The sequence below is a fragment of the Crocodylus porosus genome, unplaced genomic scaffold, assembly GCF_001723895.1.
Source record: "Crocodylus porosus isolate Cpor-Errol unplaced genomic scaffold, CroPor_comp1, whole genome shotgun sequence".
NCBI lineage: Eukaryota > Metazoa > Chordata > Crocodylia > Crocodylidae > Crocodylus > Crocodylus porosus.
In genome coordinates this window covers 15,088,683-15,110,539 of record NW_017728914.1, presented here as the reverse complement: position 1 = coordinate 15,110,539, position 21,857 = coordinate 15,088,683, and the positions used below count along the sequence as shown (strand labels likewise).

The 21,857-nt window shown below is 43.3% G+C and overlaps 3 protein-coding genes across 3 annotated transcripts in view; 2 read left to right on the top strand and 1 right to left on the bottom strand.

The window, feature by feature from the left end:
• Positions 1 to 225: 225 nt before the first annotated feature.
• Positions 226 to 7,160, top strand: CCNG1 (cyclin G1). Its single transcript, XM_019534878.1, has 7 exons — positions 226 to 331; positions 457 to 720; positions 2,118 to 2,371; positions 2,814 to 2,892; positions 2,985 to 3,083; positions 3,808 to 4,000; positions 5,430 to 7,160. The coding sequence occupies exons 2-6, from the start codon at positions 457 to 459 to the stop codon at positions 3,997 to 3,999; spliced, it is 888 nt and encodes a 295-aa protein (XP_019390423.1). The 5' UTR covers positions 226 to 331; the 3' UTR covers position 4,000; positions 5,430 to 7,160.
• Positions 7,161 to 9,836: 2,676 nt separating this feature from the next.
• NUDCD2 (NudC domain containing 2) lies at positions 9,837 to 17,669 on the bottom strand. The gene is made up of 4 exons (XM_019534877.1): positions 17,442 to 17,669; positions 14,579 to 14,627; positions 12,460 to 12,611; positions 9,837 to 10,737 (listed from the first exon to the last, which is right to left on the bottom strand). The coding sequence occupies exons 1-4, from the start codon at positions 17,628 to 17,630 to the stop codon at positions 10,654 to 10,656; spliced, it is 474 nt and encodes a 157-aa protein (XP_019390422.1). The 5' UTR covers positions 17,631 to 17,669; the 3' UTR covers positions 9,837 to 10,653.
• A 118-nt stretch (positions 17,670 to 17,787) lies between these two features.
• The window catches only part of HMMR (hyaluronan mediated motility receptor), a 24,667-nt gene continuing 20,597 nt past the window's right edge, over positions 17,788 to 21,857 (top strand). The window contains exons 1-3 of the mRNA XM_019534876.1: positions 17,788 to 17,928; positions 19,099 to 19,176; positions 19,752 to 19,837. Of these exons, the coding sequence (XP_019390421.1) occupies positions 17,883 to 17,928; positions 19,099 to 19,176; positions 19,752 to 19,837 (210 nt within the window). The 5' untranslated portion in view covers positions 17,788 to 17,882. The remainder of the gene's footprint in view (positions 17,929 to 19,098; positions 19,177 to 19,751; positions 19,838 to 21,857) is intronic.

The following is a 21,857-nucleotide window of genomic DNA, read 5'->3' as shown; positions in this document are numbered from 1 at the left end:
CAAGGAGGCGCCGACCAGCGCGGACACCCCGGCCGAGCAAGGACGGACCGCGCCGACCTGCGGCTCGCGCGACTTTGCGGAGGGCCTGGCAGGGCGGGGCCACCGCCCGCAGCGCCCCCCGCCTCGCTGTGCGGGATTGGCTGGATAGCAGCTCCATCACCGGTACAGCAGCCAACCAGAGGAAGCCGGAGGCGGGAGTCGCCCATCCCATACTATATAAAGGCCGTAGGGGGGTCTGCTTCGGCCCGGCCGCGCCCATGTCGGTGCCCGTGCGGGCGGCGAGCGTGGTTCTGCTGCTTCGTCGTGGAGCCGCGCCGGCCCTGGGGTGGAGGTAAGGGCCGTGGGGAGCTGGTGGCCGAGCCCCGGGCAAGTCCGGACTTGTCCACGGCCGGGGCGGGGCGGGTGTTGCGGTGGCGGGGCAGCCCCGGGGCCGCTGACGGGACCGTGTCCCCACAGATGATCGAGCCGGCGGCGGGCGCCGAGGCGGGGGCGCTGCTGGCGCAGCTGGCGGCACTGCTGGAGCAGGAGGTGCGGGGGCAGCCCAAGGCGCCCGGCCTGCGCCTCGTCGAGGGCGCCCACGACACGGGGCTGCGCGTGAGCGCCCGCCTGCGCGACTTCGAGGTGAAGGACCTGCTCAGCCTCACCCAGTTCTTCGGCCTCCGCTCCGACACCTTCTCCCTGGCTGTCAACTGCCTCGACCGCTTCCTGGCCAGGATGAAGGTAGGGCTCCTTGGGGCGCCTCCCCCCGCAGAGGTCACCCCCCATCCCCCGCTCTCCCTCGGTAGGGGCGGGCCATGCGCTTGCTCTGCCCAGCCAGGCTGTGCCTCCTAGCCCTAGGGTGCTGGTTCAGGGCCATGCCGCCTTCCCTCTGCCACCTCCAGCCAGGTTGGGATCAGACTATGCCCCCTAAGCTTCAGTGGAGCTGGCTTTGAGTTCAGGTCATGCCTCCTGCCCCCTCCCTCCCCAGCTGGGTTGAGGCTAGGCCAAGCCCTCTGTCCCTTTGTAGCTGGATCAGAGCTGAGCTGGCCTTACACCCCTGTGTGTGGCTAGATGGGGCCCCACTACGCATGTCCTGGGGTCTGGACTGGGTCCACGGGATAGCTCTGGCCTGTGGAGGGACTAGGCATTGTTCATCTGAGTGAGCACCACTGTCTCCGAGCCCCCTAATGGCAGCCCTGAAATGATCAGGCCTTAATCGGTTGCATAAACTGTGTGCTCCTACAGTTAAGTTACAAAGTGGGTGGCAGCACCAAGAGTTCCTATGAACTCGAGTAGTTTATGTGCTCCATTTGCTACGTAGATATCAATTGGGAGTGACATTGTTACACATTTATCAAACGCACTTAAGTGGAGTATGCTATAATACTTCAAATCTGTAAAGTACTAGTTGAGAGCTTGGGTGATTTATAAGGTATTTTCTAGATGTTGGTTGGGCATGTGGGAGAGAAGGGATGGGTGTACTCTGAACTCAGCTAGTAGCACAAACTAGCCTGAATCTTCATTATACTAAAATAAGTCACTTGTCCTTTAAACTTATGGCATCCCTGATTAGTGATCCATAGTGCTGTAGCAGATGAGAGGAAAGCAGAATCTTCAAACTTGCACTTGAGACAGTTTTGGCATATCACAAAGCCTGCATATTCCTAAACCAGAAAGAGAGGTTAGAAGACTTAGACTTAAATGCTTTCTATATTTTTTTCTTAAGAGACTTAAATTCTTGAGACATCTTTAAACTGTACTTCGCCTCCCAAACATCTCAGTTAAATGGATGCTTCCAGGCATGTGGTAATTTGCCAGTGCACTAAACTTCTTCCGTTATTCCATTCCATAACTCTACAAAACAACTTCTCAAATCTTCCTTCAAAATATCTGACTCTGCCAACACTCTTGAAGAGCACTGGACTGACCTGATCCTTTCATCAAAGTTGGTATGGCAGAGCCTAGGGAGCTAGGAAAACAAAGCAAATGTAATGTTATGAACTCTTCTGAATACATTACTACCTTTGGAAAGCAAGGTGAAAAAGTACAGCTTTGGACATCTAGTCTTTTGTATGAAATTTTTAAGGTTGAGCTATAGTATGTGAAATTTGAGTGTGGCTTTTTCCCTCCACTCCCAGGTACAGCCTAAACACTTAGGCTGTGTTGGTCTGAGCTGCTTCTACTTGGCTGTGAAAGCAACAGAAGAGGAAAGAAATGTTCCTTTAGCTACTGACTTGATTCGAATAAGCCAGTATAGGTTCACTGTTTCTGACATGATGAGAATGGAAAAAATTGTATTGGAGAAGCTATCTTGGAAAGTCAAAGCTACAACAGCTTTTCAGTTTCTACAGATCTATCATTCGCTCATTCATGGGAATTTAAGCTGTGAAAGGTAAAGGAAATTGTGATGAAATAGCTACTTGGACAAATGGGACGATCCTCCCCCCCATCTCCCTGTAGAACAGGCTAGAAAAATCTTAAAATAAATTTTAAATTGCAGCAGTAAACAGTGGCTCATGTGAATCGCTGTTTTTAATAGACTTGCCCCCAACCCATTGCCTTCCTGTTCCAAACAGAAAACGTACAGAACATATTTTTAAAATTTGGTGGCAATTTATTTAAGTGACTCGGTGCATACCAGTTTGTTTTGAATCCAAGTGAAAAGGTTTCAGACTTCCAGAAATTGAGTTTTTAAACATTACCTTAGAGAATACTTCTAGATATACAACACTTTAGCAAACTTCTAAAGCTTCAACTGTCTCTATTTAATCTATGCAACTAGAAAGGAAACTTTTTATGCTACATAAAACTAAATCAACTCAACCTTCTTACAGGAGTAAATACCTTAATTTTGAGAGACTGGAAGCCCAACTTAAAGCATGTCACTGCCGAATAATGTTCTCTAAAGCCAAGGTATGTCTCTCTAATGCGTGTACCCATACTGACTTAACTGATCCTGCTAAGCTCCGGTCTTCAGAATTAACTTTATTTTCTGTCCCCCTCAGCCTTCTGTTTTGGCATTATCTATAATGGCCCTGGAGATAGAAGAAAAAAAACTACTTGAGTTGATGGAGGTTTTAAAGTGCCTTCAGACCCATTCCAAGGTAAGGTTTACTGTATTAAGTGAAGATGACAAACAGTCTCAACAGATTTTCATAAAGATAACTTAATAGCTCTGAAGAATCCATAGTACAGACAGTCCTTGATGGAGGGATTTCAGCACCTCATTTGAAATGTTCCTAAAGCAGTCAGATGACACTAATACTTCTGTCTCCTAAGTCTTAAAATAACAACCATGGAAACATTTTCTTCTAAATGAAGACAAGAGAAGGATGTCTTGTCAGCTTTGCCATTTCTATAAGCTTATTTGGTATCAGCTAATCACACCCAAGAGCCTCTTTTGTTAGAGGCATAGAACATTACAAATCCAAATAAAGCAGGAAAAACTGCACTAATTCCTTAAAATACTCTTAGTCTTGACACTTAATGTCTTTTAGGACCGTACAAAATGGGATATCTAACTAAACTAATCCTGGACTAACACACTTGAGCCCTAGCCTGCACAAATTTCTCTAGCTTCAAGTCTAGCTAAATGGGATATGTTACTGATTATCTAGCTCTTAGCAGTTTCATGCAAAACTTCCAGTTAAGAGGGCCTTCAACAAAAAAAGTGCTTTTAATAGTCCGCAGTACCAAAGCATATGCTATTTCTTACCCTAGTGTCTCTACTGGCCTGTAGTGTATAAGACCCTTATTAGCTCGAGTGTACAGTTACATCACTAATTGTGACTTAAGCAGTTGATTTAATTGTAGTCTCACTTTGTTTAGATAAGTGACAGGGATCTGGCTTTTTGGAAGGAATTAGTATTAAAGTGCCTTACGGAATATTCTTCAAGCAAATGTTGCAAACCAAATGTTCAGAAGTTAAAATGGATTGTATCGGGACGTACAGCACGACAACTAAAGCACAGCTATGACAGAATAACACACCTCCCCACCATCCCAGAAACTGGCTCCTAATATAGGTAATTTTTTTCCCCCCCCTTAAATACTCTCAGACTTAGACTTTTTCAAGTAATTAATTAATTTGTAACCAACTTCTCGGCAGTTATGCTTTTTATGATCTTGGGGGTTTCGCTTCAATATTTCAGACAGCCTAGGTACTCAACTTGGTTTTCAAATGAACAGGTTCTCATTTCCTCTAAATGTTTTTTAAATGGCCTTTCAGGATCTTTTCATAAGCAGGCTGCTGCATCTTTAGACCATCTCAAGCCTAAACTTGCAAAAAAACTACCTGTCCACTCAAGGCAGCATGTGATATAAAAACCACAGTACCACTCCCTGCACATAGTGCATTTTAGGTGCAAAAGCATGGATTCAGACACTTGGGTTCCACTGTTTTGTGTAGAGCGAGCCACAAAACAGTGGAACCCAAGTGAGTATAGCTAGAGGAGGAACTCTACAAATTGACCGTGTTGTTACCTTGGTTCACTTTTTTCCTATACAAGGAAACTGAAATAAAAAAAAAAAAAGGTGCATATGTATTTCAGTAACAGGTCAGCATACCAGTTTACCTTTTAGAATCAAAACTTGAACTGCAGGTTAATAGCCTGTCCTGCAGGCACTGAATGCGGGTCCTCTTGTTCTAGAGTGTGTTGGACTAGATGTTTCTAACATGCCTAGAGGCCAAAGAATAAGAAATCATGAGTCTGGGCTGTGTGGTGGTGGTTGTTGTTGTTGTTTTTACAATTTTTAAAACGCAATTTTTATTTCAAGCCAGAAACAATCTCAGTAGTAAGGAGTATTATACCACCCAAATTGTCAGAATGTCACACTACATCAATATGACTTATCTTTATTGCTATCACACCATGTGTATCATTACAATTAAACATGCTGGCTATACAAGCCTCAAAGCTGTCACATAAAGTAGCTGTACAAACTGTTAAAAACAGTCATTGAATACTATCTGGTTCTAGCAAAATAGCATGCATCAGTAGCTCTGGAACAGCTGCATGCCTTTTACTGTGATAGCATGGAGCTTGACTTCATGACCAAGAGATCCTATTTAGTTTACTGTTTATAAAAACAAACTGTTAAAGGCTCAAAGTTTTTTAAACTTTGGGATGGGGAGCAACTTTAACAGTCAAGTTTCAGCTGCTAATGCCATACTTAAGATTCACACTCAAGTAAATTTATGTTGAAAAAAGAACATCCCACTACACTCAGATCATAATCAGTGCAATAATAGTAAGATAACTGGCTCTTCCACCTATACTGTCATACCTCAACTGGTAGTTTGGGGAAGCAGGATAGGTAGGATTCTCAAGTCGTCCTGTTCTCCTCTGCCCCGCCCCCCCCAGCTTGTTTCAAGACCCCATAATTTCTGAGATGTAATTTGTTATATGCAATGGCTTTTTCAGTTGATTGTCTCTCTCTCCATTCTCTACAGGAGTGTTAATATGGAAAGATGACCACTTCTTACAAGTGACTAGTTTAGAATTCACTTGTAAAATTGAGAACTGACACCTGAATCACCATAGCTCTTAACATCTGAAGTTTGATTCTTAGATTTCTTCATATTTCAGTTGTCCAATATTCTGGACTAAAGAGGTTTTGTTTTTGTTGTTTGGTGTTTTTGTTTTTTTGGGTTTTTTGTTTTTTTTCCTCGCCAGCAAAGGTACTCAATGTAGAATTTACAAGAGTAATGTGAATAGTAAACAGTCCTGAAGGATAAGACTAAAATCTGCATCTCAGTTATATTTGACAGTAAGGTACCATGCTAATTTTTAAAGCATTTAATAACCTCTTACTAGTTGGTATTCAACTCATAGATAAACTTATGTAGTCTAACCAGGGTTTACTGTAACTGGATGCAGTTAATTCTGTGAAAGTGATGCTCCTCTACTTAAACCTCCTACTTGAAACTTGGAAGACTTAACTTACTTGTGCAGTATCTTTATAGCATTGTCCTCTAGGATTGAAGGTCATTGGGGAAACTACAGTAAGTTCAGTGTACTTACTTACTGAAGATCAAAGGGTGCGAAATGACAGACAAGCCAAATGCTTCATTCAAGTGTGCAAGTGGGTAGTCTCATTATGGCTATACTTTGTAATTCTTACAATTACTTTCTAAAAGTGTGATGCACTGAAGTTTTTATGGTGGAGATTTGCAGTGCATAGATATATAGGGTTTACTACTTTAGGGGACCTTATGCTAAGGTCTTTCTTGAGGCCCCAACTATTCTTCCTTGGCAGTCACACCAAAAGAGAACTGTAACTTAACAGGGATGGCTAATCCAATTTCAGGCCCTGTGCAGTTGATCAGTTAGCACTGATTTTGTTGCTATTTTGGAGTGTAAAGCTTAAAAAATCCTAACCTGGATACAGCACTTTTTTTGTTTGTTTGTTTTTTCTAGTCACACAAGATGAGCATTTCTTACAGTGAGCCATTCAAGAGAGGTGTATTCTGGCATTTCAGAGGTGCAACTTTTTTTGTGGAAGTGGGTGTATTTGGAACAAACCTTGCCTCTAGCTACTGAACTGAGAAACTGCATCTATATCTGTAACTATCAGTTTGAATAGCATATGCCGTCTTAAATGAAGAATAGAGCTGTACTCTTCTTTTAACAAAAGCCTTGTGCCAAGACACTTTACATACAGAATGTTGAGGTAGGTCTGGCTTTAACATGAAGAAAAATTAACAACTCTGGTGTTTTGTAACGTGAACAGCTGAACCTCTGATATAGTGATCTGAGTACTGTGAAAGAAGACTTTTTGTAGATCACTAACATTTGAGTGCAATATGAATTGATGGATAGTGAAGAGAAGGCCTATGAAGATCAGAGCATACCACAGGACTGGGGCTGGTGCACCAGTATCTATTCTTCTTTCTCTAAGCCATATCCTCAATCTAAAGCTACAGTAGAACCATTAACAGAACACATTCAACCAAAACTGTACAGGAAAAGCAGAGTATTTTATTTTAATGTGAACTTGAGATGACTGTAGTGAACACTGTTAACAATGCTATTTGTGCATTGTATTACCTATTGACTTTTTGAAAGAAGACAACTTTGTATGGAAATAACTCTGAAAGTGCACTGTGTAGACCTTTAACAACAAGTGCAATTATGCCACACTAAGAAATGTACCTCTTCAATAAATTTTATTGAGATGCAGTTGTCTTGACTATATCTTTCTTCTTGACTGCACAGTACAAGTTTATCTTGTTTTATAGGCTTTGAGGAATGCATTTACAACATAATGTAAATTTGCATAAAGGGAATCCACTATACAATGTAGCAAATTGGGATATGTTCCAAGACCTCAACTGTACAGACCCATTTCTACCACTTTTGCAAGACAGTTTTGGTACTCGCCAACAGCAGACAGTACACAAACACAGGGCCCTATCATGAGGATGGCAAAAACAGAAATGTGTTACAGACAATGAAGGAGGAACACTGTTTCCCTACAGGAGACTATATTTTGGTGTGCGCTAATGCCCTGCATATAGCAGCTGACTGCAGGCTTCCACCACACTGATCCCATAAGCGTAAGCTGACCTTGCATATAACACTTTTGGTATAAGAGCATATTTGCACATGCAGAGCTCACATAAAGTGAGAGGAAACTGTACATAAAGAGCTCAATGAAATGTAGCTGTTGTTTATAAGACACTTACTTACAAAGGCTGAATGACATTAAATTTAGGTAAAAAATCCAGATCTTTTAGACCTATTAAAATACATCTCCTACACTACACAAAAATATAAACTAGTACTTTATGATCCTCGCAGTCTTTATTCTGCCTTCTAGAATTAGGTTGCTGCACTACACCAGCTCTTTGCATGTGAATGCAGCAGAGAGAAATATCTGAAACTACATACTGGTACTAAAGAACCCTCTGAAAGTAAAGAATCTTTTAAATGTGTCCCCCCTAGTCTTATATGGTATTCAACTACTTTCATAGGGCAATCACTGAATGTAATGGAAAGCTTTGTGCATGCACCTGTTTCTATGTTTAATAAAATGACTGACTTAAAACAGCTGTGGACCTTAAGGTGCTTGCAACAAGGTGGCCTTGATTAAGTGAACAGATCCTGAGCTCAGACCCAATAAAATTTCCACAACATGCCCTGTCTGGTGCTTCTACAGCTGTTAGTAGCCATCCAAAGTAGTGATTAAGTATTTTTATCCCCTCCCATAGAGAAGGGAATTTGATCACCAATGCAGCTGTCTAGATTGTATACTGCTGGTTCGCTATGCATCTACCCTGAATGCTCATATTACCTTAGCCTTTCCCTCTGACAGGCATTTGGAAAGAAAGCATTTGAACTTCAATGAAAGTACACAGGTATACACTATCAACTGCACTTTATCAAGTCTAGACATCATTGTAAGTCCATCTTGTGCTTATCTGGGAAATTAGTAAAGGTAGAGATTGACTTGATATTACCAGGTAAGGAATAGTACAGCCCTTTCTCCTTTTAAAAGGATTTCTATATATTAGGTAGGACATAACTAACTGAAATTATAGGAAAAGCCACATTGCTGGTAACTATCTGCATCTTGTACCATTCAAAATACCATGCTTACCCAAATCCAAGTTGACTTGAATTTAAGACTACCCCCTTCCTAATTAGATTCCACAGCTGGCAATGTGCAAGTGTTATAATTTTCTATGTACAAAATCTAGTTATTAGAAACGATTAGTCTTAAAGTCATTCCCCTCATTGCTGGAGCAGGAAAAGCAATGGGAAGGAGATAAACAGTAGTAGAGTGGGAAAGGGAGTAAAACAGTCTGATCCCTCCCCGCTCCCACTTGTTTCCTCCACACACGCACACACACACACACGCACACACTACTTGCACCCCCAACATATGCCCCCCTGCCCACTGTCTGCACCCCGAACATATGCCCCCCTGCCCAACATCTTGCCCCCTGTGACCTTGCCACCCCTCCCCTACTGTTGCCATGACCCTCAGGGCTCCAGCCACAGCAGTGGTGTTGGCAACTCCAGCTCTAGCCATGGAACTGGATCAGAGCTGCATGGCTGGGCATGGGATGAAAGCAGCCCATGCTCTGTGCCCCAAGCTGGGTTGGAGCTGAAGCTACTAACAGGTAAATGGCACTACTGGAGGTAAGTGGTGGGCGGGGGAAGGGAAGGGCAGCAGCTCCAACATCACAGCCACATAAACCACCCGCCCCTGCCCCCACCAATTAAATGGAAAATAGCCTCATCTTGTATTAGAGTAAATACAGTATGTTTCTTTTGTGTGCACTTTAAAAGAATTACCTTTACAATTTTAATCATGTACTTTCATTAGTTCTATCCACCCCAAAACTAAGGCTATAACACTACACTTACTGACTGCTCAGGAATATTAGCTATATGCTACAGATTGCCAACATCATTCTGTTACTAATAGAGTGTACTGACTCCTGTTACTAACTAGGGTTCAGTAAAATACAGCACCATGTTATACTCAACCATACTTGCTGGAACTAATTCTCACCTTCTGCATTAGTTATTTCACTCCTCCCCTCCCCCCATTAGATTTATCTGCTTGAAACCATATTCCTTCTTTTCACTGCCCCATGTTAAATAGATTACTAACCATTTTTAATCCAGTTAAATGGATAAATTGCTGGCAGAAACTCTACCTGGAAATTAACAGTCTACATGTTAATATTTAAAATACGGTACAACTTAAGTAGGCATCTCTACCTTCTACCCTTAGAATTGGATAGCCTATATGTACCCAACGGGCATTATAACAGTCAACTTACCAGACTGGGTCCTGAAAATACATAATTTGCCTAGGGATTACACTAAAAAACAGCACAAACCTATCGTTATAAATTTATACTTTTTAATTCAGATTACGTACAAAAATGTATGAGTGCACGTTAGTTGCCTTACACACAGGCATGTTATTCAGTAAGATACACAAGTTAACAGCTTAAGTATGGCCATCTCTCTTAGTGTTCTACCCTTTCAGAAATCAAAACATGTTCTCTTCACACAATCAATATATAGACACTAAGCATATCTAAAAGTACTTGTACTCAAGTCATGATACCATCATACTCATCCCTCGGTGATATATGACACTTGAATAGAATGTCAAATCTGAATTTCTACAGCCTGGAGTAATACTCTTCATTCTGCCACCAGTTTTAGAATCAAACTCAACTAATCAGCTGGCTGCTTACCCAGAAAGAGCCACAAACATACTTTTTGAAGTTAGTTATGGAACACACAGCTAAGTGGTTTACCAGTGGAATTTATTGTTGAAAAGAAAATGGTAACTGATGTTGAAAACTTGCATTCATAAGAGTGGTTTCCTGATATCAGTGACTCCAATTTAATATGGAGCACTTCTCCAAAAATATTTGTTTATGTGTCATTTAAAATAATATGCTTGTCAAGTGTGCACATTATCTTCTTCTTAGCAAGTTAGCACAAGTCAACAGGAACCCTTTACCATTTGCTGTTTGCCTAGACACCTTCCATTTGGGAGAAAGCAAGGCAGGGTAGCACATTAGAGACTAACTGGTTCAGAGACATTCCACTGGGTAGATAAATGAAGTCTTCATTAGCTACAAACCCTTCAGTTTAAAATGAATTCTCTCAGGTATCATTAAACCCAGTTGAAGGTAATAATTTAATTTTCAAGGCTAGAGAAGTCTGGTCCTCCTTTGCTGTAGTTGCCAGAAATTTCTGCTCCACTGAAGTCAAATCCAGGATTCTATATATGGGGAAGAAAAAAATTGTAAAAGGGTTAATATTCAATGAGTATGTAGATCAAAGTGTCCAACACTGTTCCAAACTGACAACAGTTTTTGAAAGTTAGCAGTTTCAATTCTTCAGGGAGAATGAAGAGACAAAAATGTACACACATGCATAAGCAATTATAAACTAAAAGCATGCTGGGACTGGTAGTGGCTAGACAGCTTATTGCTAAAATGAGTTTGCAGTATTACTACCCTTAGTTTAGAAGGCAGATAGATCTCTACCATCAAGAAAATATGTAACATGTAATGAATATAAACTTAAGTACATTTTGAGTTTCATAGTATTCCTTTAAATCACTTATCTGAAAAGATAAGCTTCTGCAGTCCTAAATAACATTTTTTAATTAAAAAGCATTTTATTTTCAGTAAAAGGAATTATTCAGATATTTTCTGACACAGCAGTTAACCAGTAAACTCTAATCTGACAACTCTGCTGCCACAAATTACTAATGCTTCTACAAAAAGATGGTTAAATGTCATATGTAGATGTCACTATGTTGAAAAGGATTGTAGTATTAGATCTGCTCAAAAAAACAAAACGGAAGTAATTATAGGCTGAGGCTTTACCACTTGGAAAACTGGTAGCTTTTACTATATACCCTGTGTTAATGTAGGCATAGCAGTTTTATTTTGAAAAAATAAACCTTTAAATATAGGTATGTCTGGAGACCAGCACACTGTTTACTTTTATAGGCTCTGTTCTCCTACAGCAATGGTGGCCAACCATTTTGGTAGACATGCCACAACTTAAGGCCCATCCCCCCAACCCTTCCCATAGTGCTCCTCTGATTTCCACCCCATCCAAAGGCAAACCTAATTAAATTGTCACCTGGGGTGCCATAAAGCTTCCAGAAGCCCCTGCAGAATAAAGTGGGGGCAGGATGCTGCTACTATGACTGCTGTAGTTGCATATAGGAAGCCAGGGTACAAATCCCCAAGTTTGGCAGCAGCTGCTGGGCTAGGGAAAGGTTAATCTGGCTCTCAGCACTGTTGTCCAACACCATCTCTAAGGGCCTGGGGCTCAAGTGTCAGACAGACGCACACAGCAGCTGCCTGTGCCACTTATGGCACACATGCCACAGGTTGACCATCCTGGTTCTACAGTTAGTTAATAGCAACATTCACTGACACTAAACCCCGAAGAACCTAAGCCAGTTATATACTACTGGCCAAAAACAACAGCTTTTGAAGTCCTAATAGGAGGGTTTTGGGGGCTTTTTTTTAGGTTTTCTATCACCAGAAAGACTAACGTGATTGAGCTAAAACAACTCCAGTTTCCCACAGGAATGTAACTGGACAACAAAAGAATCTCTCCTATTTTTCCTGGCCATAGTTTCATAGCTGGTAGGGTTGGAAGGGACCTGAGCAGATCATCAAGTCCAACCCCTGCCATGGGTAGGAAAGAATGCTGGGGTCAAACGACCACAGCTAGGGGATTGTCTAGTCTCCTTCTGAAGACCCCCAAGGATAGGAGCGAGCACCACTTCTATTGGTAGTTGGTTCCAGATCCTAGCCGCCCTGACTGAAGTAGTGTTTCCTGATGTCTAGCCTGAACCTACTCTCAGTCAACTTGTGGCCGCTATTCCTAGTTACTCCTGGCAGCGCTCAGGGGAACAGGAACTCTCCATAACCTGCATACATGCAAATAAAGCAGTCGTTTTTATCTTCTGACTTGCCTCTTTTTGGAATCTCTCCAGCGTAAGTTTCCTTTGCATCTGGTCTTGTACCCAAGGATCAGCAGCATACTCATTTTCTAACAGAGAAGCCCAACAATTGCCAGCATCTCGATTAGTCTTGGTTAGAATAATACGTATTAATTCCCTGTCCTCTTTGGAAGAGAAAAATAGAAATAACCATCACTTCTGTGAAATAATTCATTTGTACAAAAAAAACCACAGTAAGAGCTTTGAATATGGCTAACAACAAGGATGGCAAGAAGTTATTTTGGATAGAACAGATGTAAAATAGTGTAATAAAATTAAATTAAAAGGATGCAGCTGAATGTCATTGGGGAAAGACTTCTGTACAAGCAAGTCAAATACAGGGGAAAGCATCTCAAATTAGAGGATTGCCTGGGACATTTAGGACTCTTTTTTTTTGTGTTCTTGTGACAAGGTATTTAACAGAATTTGCAGATTTCATTAGAATCTGACAGGCTGCATGCACTATAAGCCTTCTGCAATGGCCTCAAACTTGTGACCTCTTAGGCTGTCAATTGTGTGCCTCAAAGCCTGCACCACCCCAGACCCCACTTATAACTAGATTAATGGGTATAGTACTACAAAATGCATGTACCGCACAGAAATCACATACTGGCAGGGAATGGGCTTAGTGATGCAGCACCACGTTTACACAAATCCAAGGATTTCCTTCTCTCAATTTTCAACATGGGGCAGGGCAATGGGGAAACTGCTGGTCTTGGATCAAAGTACAAAGCAGGACAACAGGCGGCTACTGTGGCTCTGACTCCAACCTGAGCTCAGGGTTCGAGCCACTACCACCTTGGCCCTTACCTGCCCCCAACACTGCCTCTAGCCCCCTTCCCCATGCAGCTACCTCTGGTCATGGCTCTGGCCTAGCTCTGGCTGGGGGCCATGGATCATGCCTTTGACCTGGTAGAGGATTCTGCGGGTCCCTTCCCCTATGATTCTATGAATCATACTGCTTTTGGATTAGGAGGTTCATCCTCCACACCTGAAAACAAGTAATTGAAGAAGGATCTTGAAACATGCCTCCTGAAGACACTTCTGAATACTTTATATAGAATGCAATAATAAATTGCCTAATACAATTCGAAAACTCAACAATTTCAACTTCAGATGAATTCTTGTGGGGCATCTGCTGTTCACTAGAACCAAATCCTACAAGCATATCCTAACTCTTTAAAGAGGGAATGCATATCTTGTGATTTCCCATCTCCGTCACAAGCAACAGCAGTTAAAGAACTATTGTGGTTGCGGATAAAGTATCACGCTGTGGTAAAGGATGAGTGAGAAACCAACAAGAAAAATAGTAATTATATGCCCCATGTTTCTTCAAGAAACTTTTCCCAGACTAATTATTATGCCAGTACAGTAAAAGCTGCTTTAACCAGCACTTGACAAGCTGGCATGCTCTATTAACTGCCATGCCGGCTTGTAAGGTAAAAGTGAAACCAGAAGTGCCCACCATGGCACTTCCTGTTTTGCCAAGTCCCCACAGCCCAGGACATAACAGCTTGCACGGGGGCCCCCCTGAGGGCCCGTGGGAAGGTTAGCAATGCGGCGGGAGGGTCTGCAATGTGGCGGCCCAAACAGGCAAAGACACCTGTTCAGGCCTCTCAGTTAACTGGAATATTTTGTTATCTGGCACCCCCCATTTCCCATGGATGCCAGATAACAAAGCTTTTGCTGTATATAAACAAACTGTGCTGGTTATTTTTTAAATTAACAGTTATTCCATTAGAGAATTCGAACCCAATTTTTCCAGGCATTTATCTGTCAGCCTCAACCTATACATTTTGGTGTACAACTCATGCTACATACAAATACAAGATTAAGTTACTTTATCTAAGTCAATTACAACCACAAAAGTGCTTAACATGGAGGGTCAGACTAATTGCATTTTACATTTCATCATTTTTTGTTAAACTACATGCCAATCTCATGTCACACCTGAAAAATACACTGTTGAAGAAAGCAGGACAAAAAAATAAAAGTATGTGCCTGTTTTTCAAAGTCAGATTTTTTAAAGTACAGAGTGAGGTGCAAACAAAAATTGTGTCTTTTCAATATTTCATTTTCAGCATATTCATACCTAATGTCCATGTCCCTTCATCAGCTATTGTAGAGTCAAAGAGTTTACCCTGAAAAAGAATTATAACATTACATAAAATTGATACAATTTTTAATGCTAATGAAAAATACCAAGAAAAAAGCAAGTCTGCTTTCAGAGGAAAACAGTCATCGACTTCTGCAGTATCAAAATTTGTGTGTTGCTATTAACTGTTTTAGCAATTACTAACAACTAAAATCAGGACACAAAGCCTGCCTCACATATCTACAAGAGCAAGATTACAACTCAGAGTACAGACCCAAAGATATTTTTGAACTTATACACTTCATCCTCATACATAACAATTTCACTTTCAATAACCAACACTTCCACCAGACCATGGGCACAGCTATGGGTACCAAAATGTCCCCACAATATGCCAACCTTTTCGTGAACCACCTGGAAGAAAAATTCCTCAAGGACTGCACCATCAAACCCTTGCTAATACTTAAAATATATCGATGACATCTTTAACATTTGGACTGAAAACTTGCAATCTCCAATTGATTTTAATCAGAAATTCAAGAATCATCATCCCTCCTTCAGACTATCTCTAAAATACTCCAATACCAACATTTCCTTTTGAGACATTATGGTCACCATCCAGGATGGTAAAATACAGACCACCATATACAAGAAACCCACAGACTGCACTGAACCATTAATCACCCTAAACATAACAAGAAAGCTGTAATATACAGCCAAGCCCTCCAATACCACAAAATTTGCACTGAGAACACCTGTGATCCTCACCTCAGACATCTCAAAAGGCTTTCACATAACAAGAACAATCCTCCAGACAGACAGACTGTACTTTTGAAAGAGCCACCCAGATACCACATGAAGAATTGCTGCAGTACAAAAGAAAAACCCTCATAAATCGCACACCACTGGTTACGACATATCATCCCTTCCTGGAACCTATACGGAAAATTCTCAAACAATTGCAACCCATACTAGGAGACCCTGTTCTTAAAGAGATCTTCCCAGAACCACCCATTCTACCATTTAAACAAGCACCAAACCTTGCCAACCTCATCACCAGAAGCAAACTTCCTACAACCCAAAACATGGTGAATGGATCCACACCATGCCATGACAAGAAATGTAAAACCTGCCAAACATCTCCACCACCCCCAAAACTACTACAACCCACAACACAACCATCAACATTCCTGGATCTTACACCCGTACCTCCAAAAATGTTATACATCTCATCCAGTGCACTGATGGATAATACATAGGAGAGACCAAACAACAACTGTGCACCAGAATGAATGCACACTGAAAATCTGTCAAGGACAAGAATACCAATTACCTGTGGGTGCCCACTTCTCACAAGAAAACTATTCTCTCTCCAATCTCTCAGTTCTAATTCTCAAAGGGAATTTACAAAACACTTTTCACAGATGAGCCTACAAACTTCACTTCATCAACTTACTGGATACAAAAAATCATGGACTAAATATAGACATTGGATTTATGACACATTATAACCTGCCTAACATCCAACTCCCCAGGTAAACCCTCTACTTTTTACCAGCTATTCTCATTCCCTCCTTTGACTACAGCTACATTCATTTCCCTTCCCCGCCAACCCCCACCTGTCTCTCATCCACTGACCAACTCAATTTACATTTTAACTGACTGCCTTTCTTGCATAACTACTGGCCTCTGGCTGCTTTACCACTCTATCCAGGAAGAACACAGACCATCTGCAGATGCTTCCTCTGCCTGATGAAGGATAACTGTACCCGAAAGCTTGCAAAGAAGAATTTTCCAACTATCTGAGTTGGTCTAATAAAAGATAACAGATTTACCCAAAGTACCTTGCTTGCCTAATATTTTACAATGCTTTTTTATAATAATACCCTTCTTATAGTTAAGCGCTTGAAGGGAGGGACTTTGCCTACATATCCTACCTGAAACGTTTAGCAGGCTAGCAGGATACAGACATTTCAGCATGAGAAACAAATGATAGTGTTAACACTTAGTGCATAAAGACCTATGCCCGCTGTGCTCTGTGGGCACCTACAACAGCAGGTCAGCGCAGGGGCCTCATTTGGAGCAAGTGATACTTCACGGGTCCTTCAGCGCCCGCAGGATCGTTGCCAGCTGAACAGAAGGGAGGCAGCTACACCCAGGTCACATACTTCTTCCCAGTAAGGTTTCTTTGGGTATCTTTGCTTTCCATATGCCTGGTGGGGAGGGGTTTAGCCCTGTTTCTGGCACAAGTCAGCCCAGGCTGTTTCCCTCCACTTCAAGTAGCGCTTACTGAGGCCGGAGCCAGGGCACTGCGGCCTCCAGAGCTTCGTGATCGCTGCTCGCTCCCAAGGCGCCCCCTGCCCGAGTGCAGCGCCACAGTGTGGGCCCGTGTGGCCAGAAGGGGGTTCCCCCTCTCCCCACACAGATCCTACAGCCGCTGCCTAGGAAGCTGTGCGGTGTGATGCGACAGAGCCCGTGGAACTCTCCTGAAGCCTACACTGACCCTGTACGGTTGCCAACCCTGTTTGAATTTATGCTAAGAGGTTTCTGAACACCAAACGTGCCTGTGACAATGCAAACATGCCCATGTGCTTGTGTATATCAGCTATGGATTACAGTGTGCAGACTTCACGCCAGGAAGGCAAGCGCACATTACTATTACATTTCAAATACCCACTGAGTTACTGTATAAAATCAGATTCAACGTTGAATATTTATTTGAATGAATGCCCTATCATTGATCTCCAGGGTGACTCTCAGCAGCCTCCTGGAGGTTTACATCTCGTTCCCGGAGACGCGAGGGCAACCCTACAGCCGGGGCGTCCCCACGGGGCCTCCCTCCGTCGCGGGCCGGCGGTACCTGGAGCACGTCCTGGCCCTGCACGGAGAGCGACAGGCGCTGGCTCTGCAGGCGGCACCGCACGTCCTTGGCCCGCGTGCCCGGAGGGACCCGCACCTCGATGAACACCTCCTCCAGCGTCTGGTACCAGCAGCCCCAGGGCGTGGCGCAGGGCACCACCCCACTGCGCTCCTCGAAGGGCGCCGACATCCAACACCGCGCGGCCGCCCCCTGGCACCGGAAGTGGCCGGGCACGCCGGCGCAAAACGGCGCTAAGCCTCAGCTTCCGGGTGACTTCTGCGCGTGCTCCAGCCGGCGGCAGGATGGAGCGGCGATTGGTTGAGCAGCTCATAAGTCGAGCGCTGTGATTGGGCGCCGGGGTTTGCGGGGAGAGCGGTTAGGCACTTTGAATCCAGCACCGGTGGCGGCGGCCGCCCAGTTGCGCTGCGCTACGGGACTGTCATGTCCTTCCCCAGGGCGCCGCTGCGGCGCTTCAACGACACCGCGGGTGAGTCCTGCCTGCCGGCGCTTGCCCTGCCCGCGGGCTGAGCGGGGCCGCCTGCAAAACGGGGGGAGCCGGGCGGGGCTTGCTTTCCTCCGGTTCTTTTTTCCTTTTATTTCACTTCAGTCGTCTCCCCCTTCCTGGCAGAGCGGCGCGGCGCTATCTGGGTTGATTTCAGGTCCGCCCGCACCTCGGTGACGGGGAACGGTGGCGCTGTAACGTGCTCCCCAGTGGTTGTTGGGGCCGGACCCGCTCCGCCTCCTTCAGCTCCTCCTCGTGACCCACGAACACTGCCCGGCGCAGCCTCGCTGGTGCCGCCTCACGACACGGGACCCTTAGAGTTTAACGTGTAGTTTGTAGGGGCAGGTTTGGATGGGGATGATCTGGCTGGTTGGACTATTTCGGCGGTTCTCAACCTATTTAATACTGTTTGTAAACCTCAATGGCCAGTCCTGCCCTGCTGTCCCGAACCCCCAGTGTGGGGGAGTGTGTGTGTGTGGGGTGGGGGGGCAGCAGCTTCTTACAGGCTGGAACAGTGCCAGCCTATAAGGGAAAAGCTGCAGCTTCCCACGTTTCTCTCCGTTAAAGAAGAATCTATTTTTCAAGTTTCTTCACAACCCATTCATGTGTTCTTCCGACTTGCTTTTGGGCCGTGACCATGGGCTGAGAAACACTGGCCTAGATGACCTCTGTAGGTCCCTTCCAGCCCTGCTTCTCTGATGCTATGACTTGTCTTTTATTTGTGCCATACTCTTGCAAGAGAGGAAAACTTTTCAGCAGGATGAACTTGAAGGGCGTCTTAACATGGTGGGGGGGAGGCACACTTTAATTAGAACAGCTTCAAGAGCCACTCTAATTAAAGCACCCACTGCATCTGATGTTTTCAGTATCCTGCACTTCAAAATGGCACCAGGGGCTCTAACTAAAGCTCATTCGGGCTATTTTGATGCATGCATGGGGATGGTGGATACACAAGATGTGGAGGATGCTGGAGTAATTCCAGCACAGTAAGAGCAGCATCTCCGTACATCTACAGGCACCCGAAGGGGCACTGAATACATCTGTTCATAGTGACAACCCATCCACAAACTTAATTCTCCCTGTCAAGTTATCTCAGTGTTCTCTGCTGTGCCAAACATCACTTCGTGGTTTTTTTAATTTGCTTCCCATTGCTAGGGTCCCATGAAATCGATTCCTCAGATGCTGTAAGAGGCCCTATGCTCTCTGACAAATCCCACTTCAGAAAACAGAAAGGTAAGCAGTGCCATGGCTTGACACTTGGCAAACTTTGGAAGTTTTGGAGATCTTGCGAAACGGAAATTGTAAGTGCTCAAATGCTGCTGTTTTTCTTTTTTCAGTGTTTTGAGATTTTTCAGTGTTTTGCTTTTTACTCCATGATGATTGCTGATTATTAGATGGCTGCTGACAATTTGAAAGTATGCTTCTTTGTATCTCTTTCCCTGGTGGCTTTTCATGCATCTGCTTCACTGATTTCTTCCCACGCCCCCCCCCACCCCTTTGTAATATATTTGCAGTAATTTTTTTTTCTTTTGAAGTTAGCCCCTCATTGCAGTGTAGCAGTGTGAGTATGGACAGGGAAAAATAAAACAACTTTTAGAATGGACTACCCATTGGTAGGACCAATCTGATTCTTGTAGTGCCCAGAAGTATAAGGCTGGTGTATGCACTTGCTGAATGTAGACTAGTAAAAATAAGTAGACTTGGGATTTGAGGTGGATAAACTCAAAAAAAAATTTCCTTCTCCCCTCTCCTCCCCTCACCCAATGGTTTGCTTCTAATCTCTTGATCTGATTAAACTTTCTTTTCAGGGACAATGGAAAATCAACAGAATCTGAACAGTGAAAATATGTCTTCTCCCACTCCTAGAAGAAAGTTCCTTTCTCTTGCAACAGTGGTAAGATTCTATTTGCTATGCCAAAGGTTCCCATACTTTCTTATTGTGTACCCCTTCCAGATTTGCAAACTGCCTGCATACCCCTACCAGCATATGTTTTATGTTTTAATCCCTTAAATGTTAATTATTATTTTAATGAAAATTAAATATTCTGTTACACAATTTATTCCATGTAGATCCCAGAGATGTCTTGCATATCCCCAGGGGTATGTGTACCACAGTTTGGAAACCCCTGTTCTATGCCACTGTTTGCACTATTGCCTGAGTAAGTGGGAGACTGGAGCTGGAGAGCTGCATGCTTCTTCCTGGGAAGAACAGCAGTTCAGGTGCTGCTTCTCTTTAGTGTGTGGGGTGTCTCAGAACACCCAGCCTCTGTGCACCCAGAAGCATAGGTCTAGGAATAGAATCATAGACAATTTAGTTTGCAGGGGACCTCAGGAGGTCTTGTCCAACCCCCTTGCTCAAAGCAGGACTGTCTCCAACTAGATCATCCCAGCCAAGGATTTGTCTAGCCAGGTTTTAAAAACCTCCAAAGATAAGAGTGTCTGCAACCTCTCCAGGTAACCTGTTCCAGTATTTTATTACTTTCCCAGTGAGAAGTTTTTTTTCTGAAGATCTGACCTAACTGTCCCTTGCTGCTCCTTGTTCTGTCATCTGCCCCTACTGAGAATAGTCTAGCTCCATCTTTTTTGTAACCAACTTTCAGGTTGTTGAAGGCTGCTATGAAATCCCACCTCAGTCTTTCTCTTCTCCAGTTCCTTCAGCCTTTAAATAAGCCCAGTTCTCTCAGCCTCTCTTCATAAGTCATGTGCCTCAGCCCCTAACCATTTTCATTGCCTTCTGCTGAACTCTCTCTAATTTGTCTACATCCTTTCTGTAGTGGGGGGGACCCAAAACTGGACACAGGTCTCCAGATGTGGCCTCACCAGTGCCGAATACAGGAAGAGAATCACTTTTCTTGATCTGCTGCCAATGCTATTATTGTAGCCTAGTATGCGGTTAAGCTTCTTTGCGACAAGGGCAACTTATTGGCTTATATTCAGCTTATTGTCCACTGAAACCCCCAGGTCCTTTTCAGTAGAGCTGCTGCTTAGTCAGTTCATCACCTAACCTGTAGCAGTGGATGAGATTGTTCTGTCCTGTGTGCAGGACTTTACACTTCTCTTTAAAACACTGGATGAGTTCAGAGGACCAGTTCAAAATAATACCTGAAAATCCATGTGTACTTTTGAAACATTCAGGCAAGCTTAATCTGTTCTAAACTGGCTTGTACAACTACACTTGCAATTTAAACAACATTTATAACAGTCTGTTAGGCGTGTTCACATCCATTTCTGTAAACCAAATTGCTGTACCACAGGGGAGAGAATACGTGATTTTTAAGTGCAGGGGTTTTTTTAAACTTGAGCTAGTAAATTAAGTGCTTTTGGGCACAGGGAAAGTTCTGAAAACAAGACTTGAGCTTTAGGCTTTCTATATGATGCATGAATCAACTGTTGTAAGGAACTGTATTTATTTTATGCTGCTTCATGCTTGCCAAGTATCTCATTTTTCACATTCACCCCTAATAGTTTATTTTGAGCAATGTCCAAAAAACCTTGCAATAGAAAAATCTACCGGACCTTAAAATGGTCTGTGCTTAGTTTTGGTTGCTCAAAGATAAAGATGTGTAATTGTCAAATGCTTTTCTCTGTAGTATAAGACTAGATGTTCTCCTGAATGCTATCCTATTTAATCATTCCTTGTCCTTTTGGCCTAATGATATTGTGGCAAAATGTTTTACAGGTTAATTACTTGATTGGTGTCTTTAGGAACGTTAGTACTTGAATGCTTTCAGTTTTCATGTTGTTATATTCCACGGAAATTTCCTTGTGCATCATGAAGCTCATTTCATAGTTTCATAGTTTCTGGGGTCGGAAGGGACCTGAGTAGATCATCTAGTCTGACCCCCTGCCATGGCAGGAAAGAATACTGGGGTCAAACGACCCCAGCAAGATGTTCATCTAACCTCCTCTTAAAC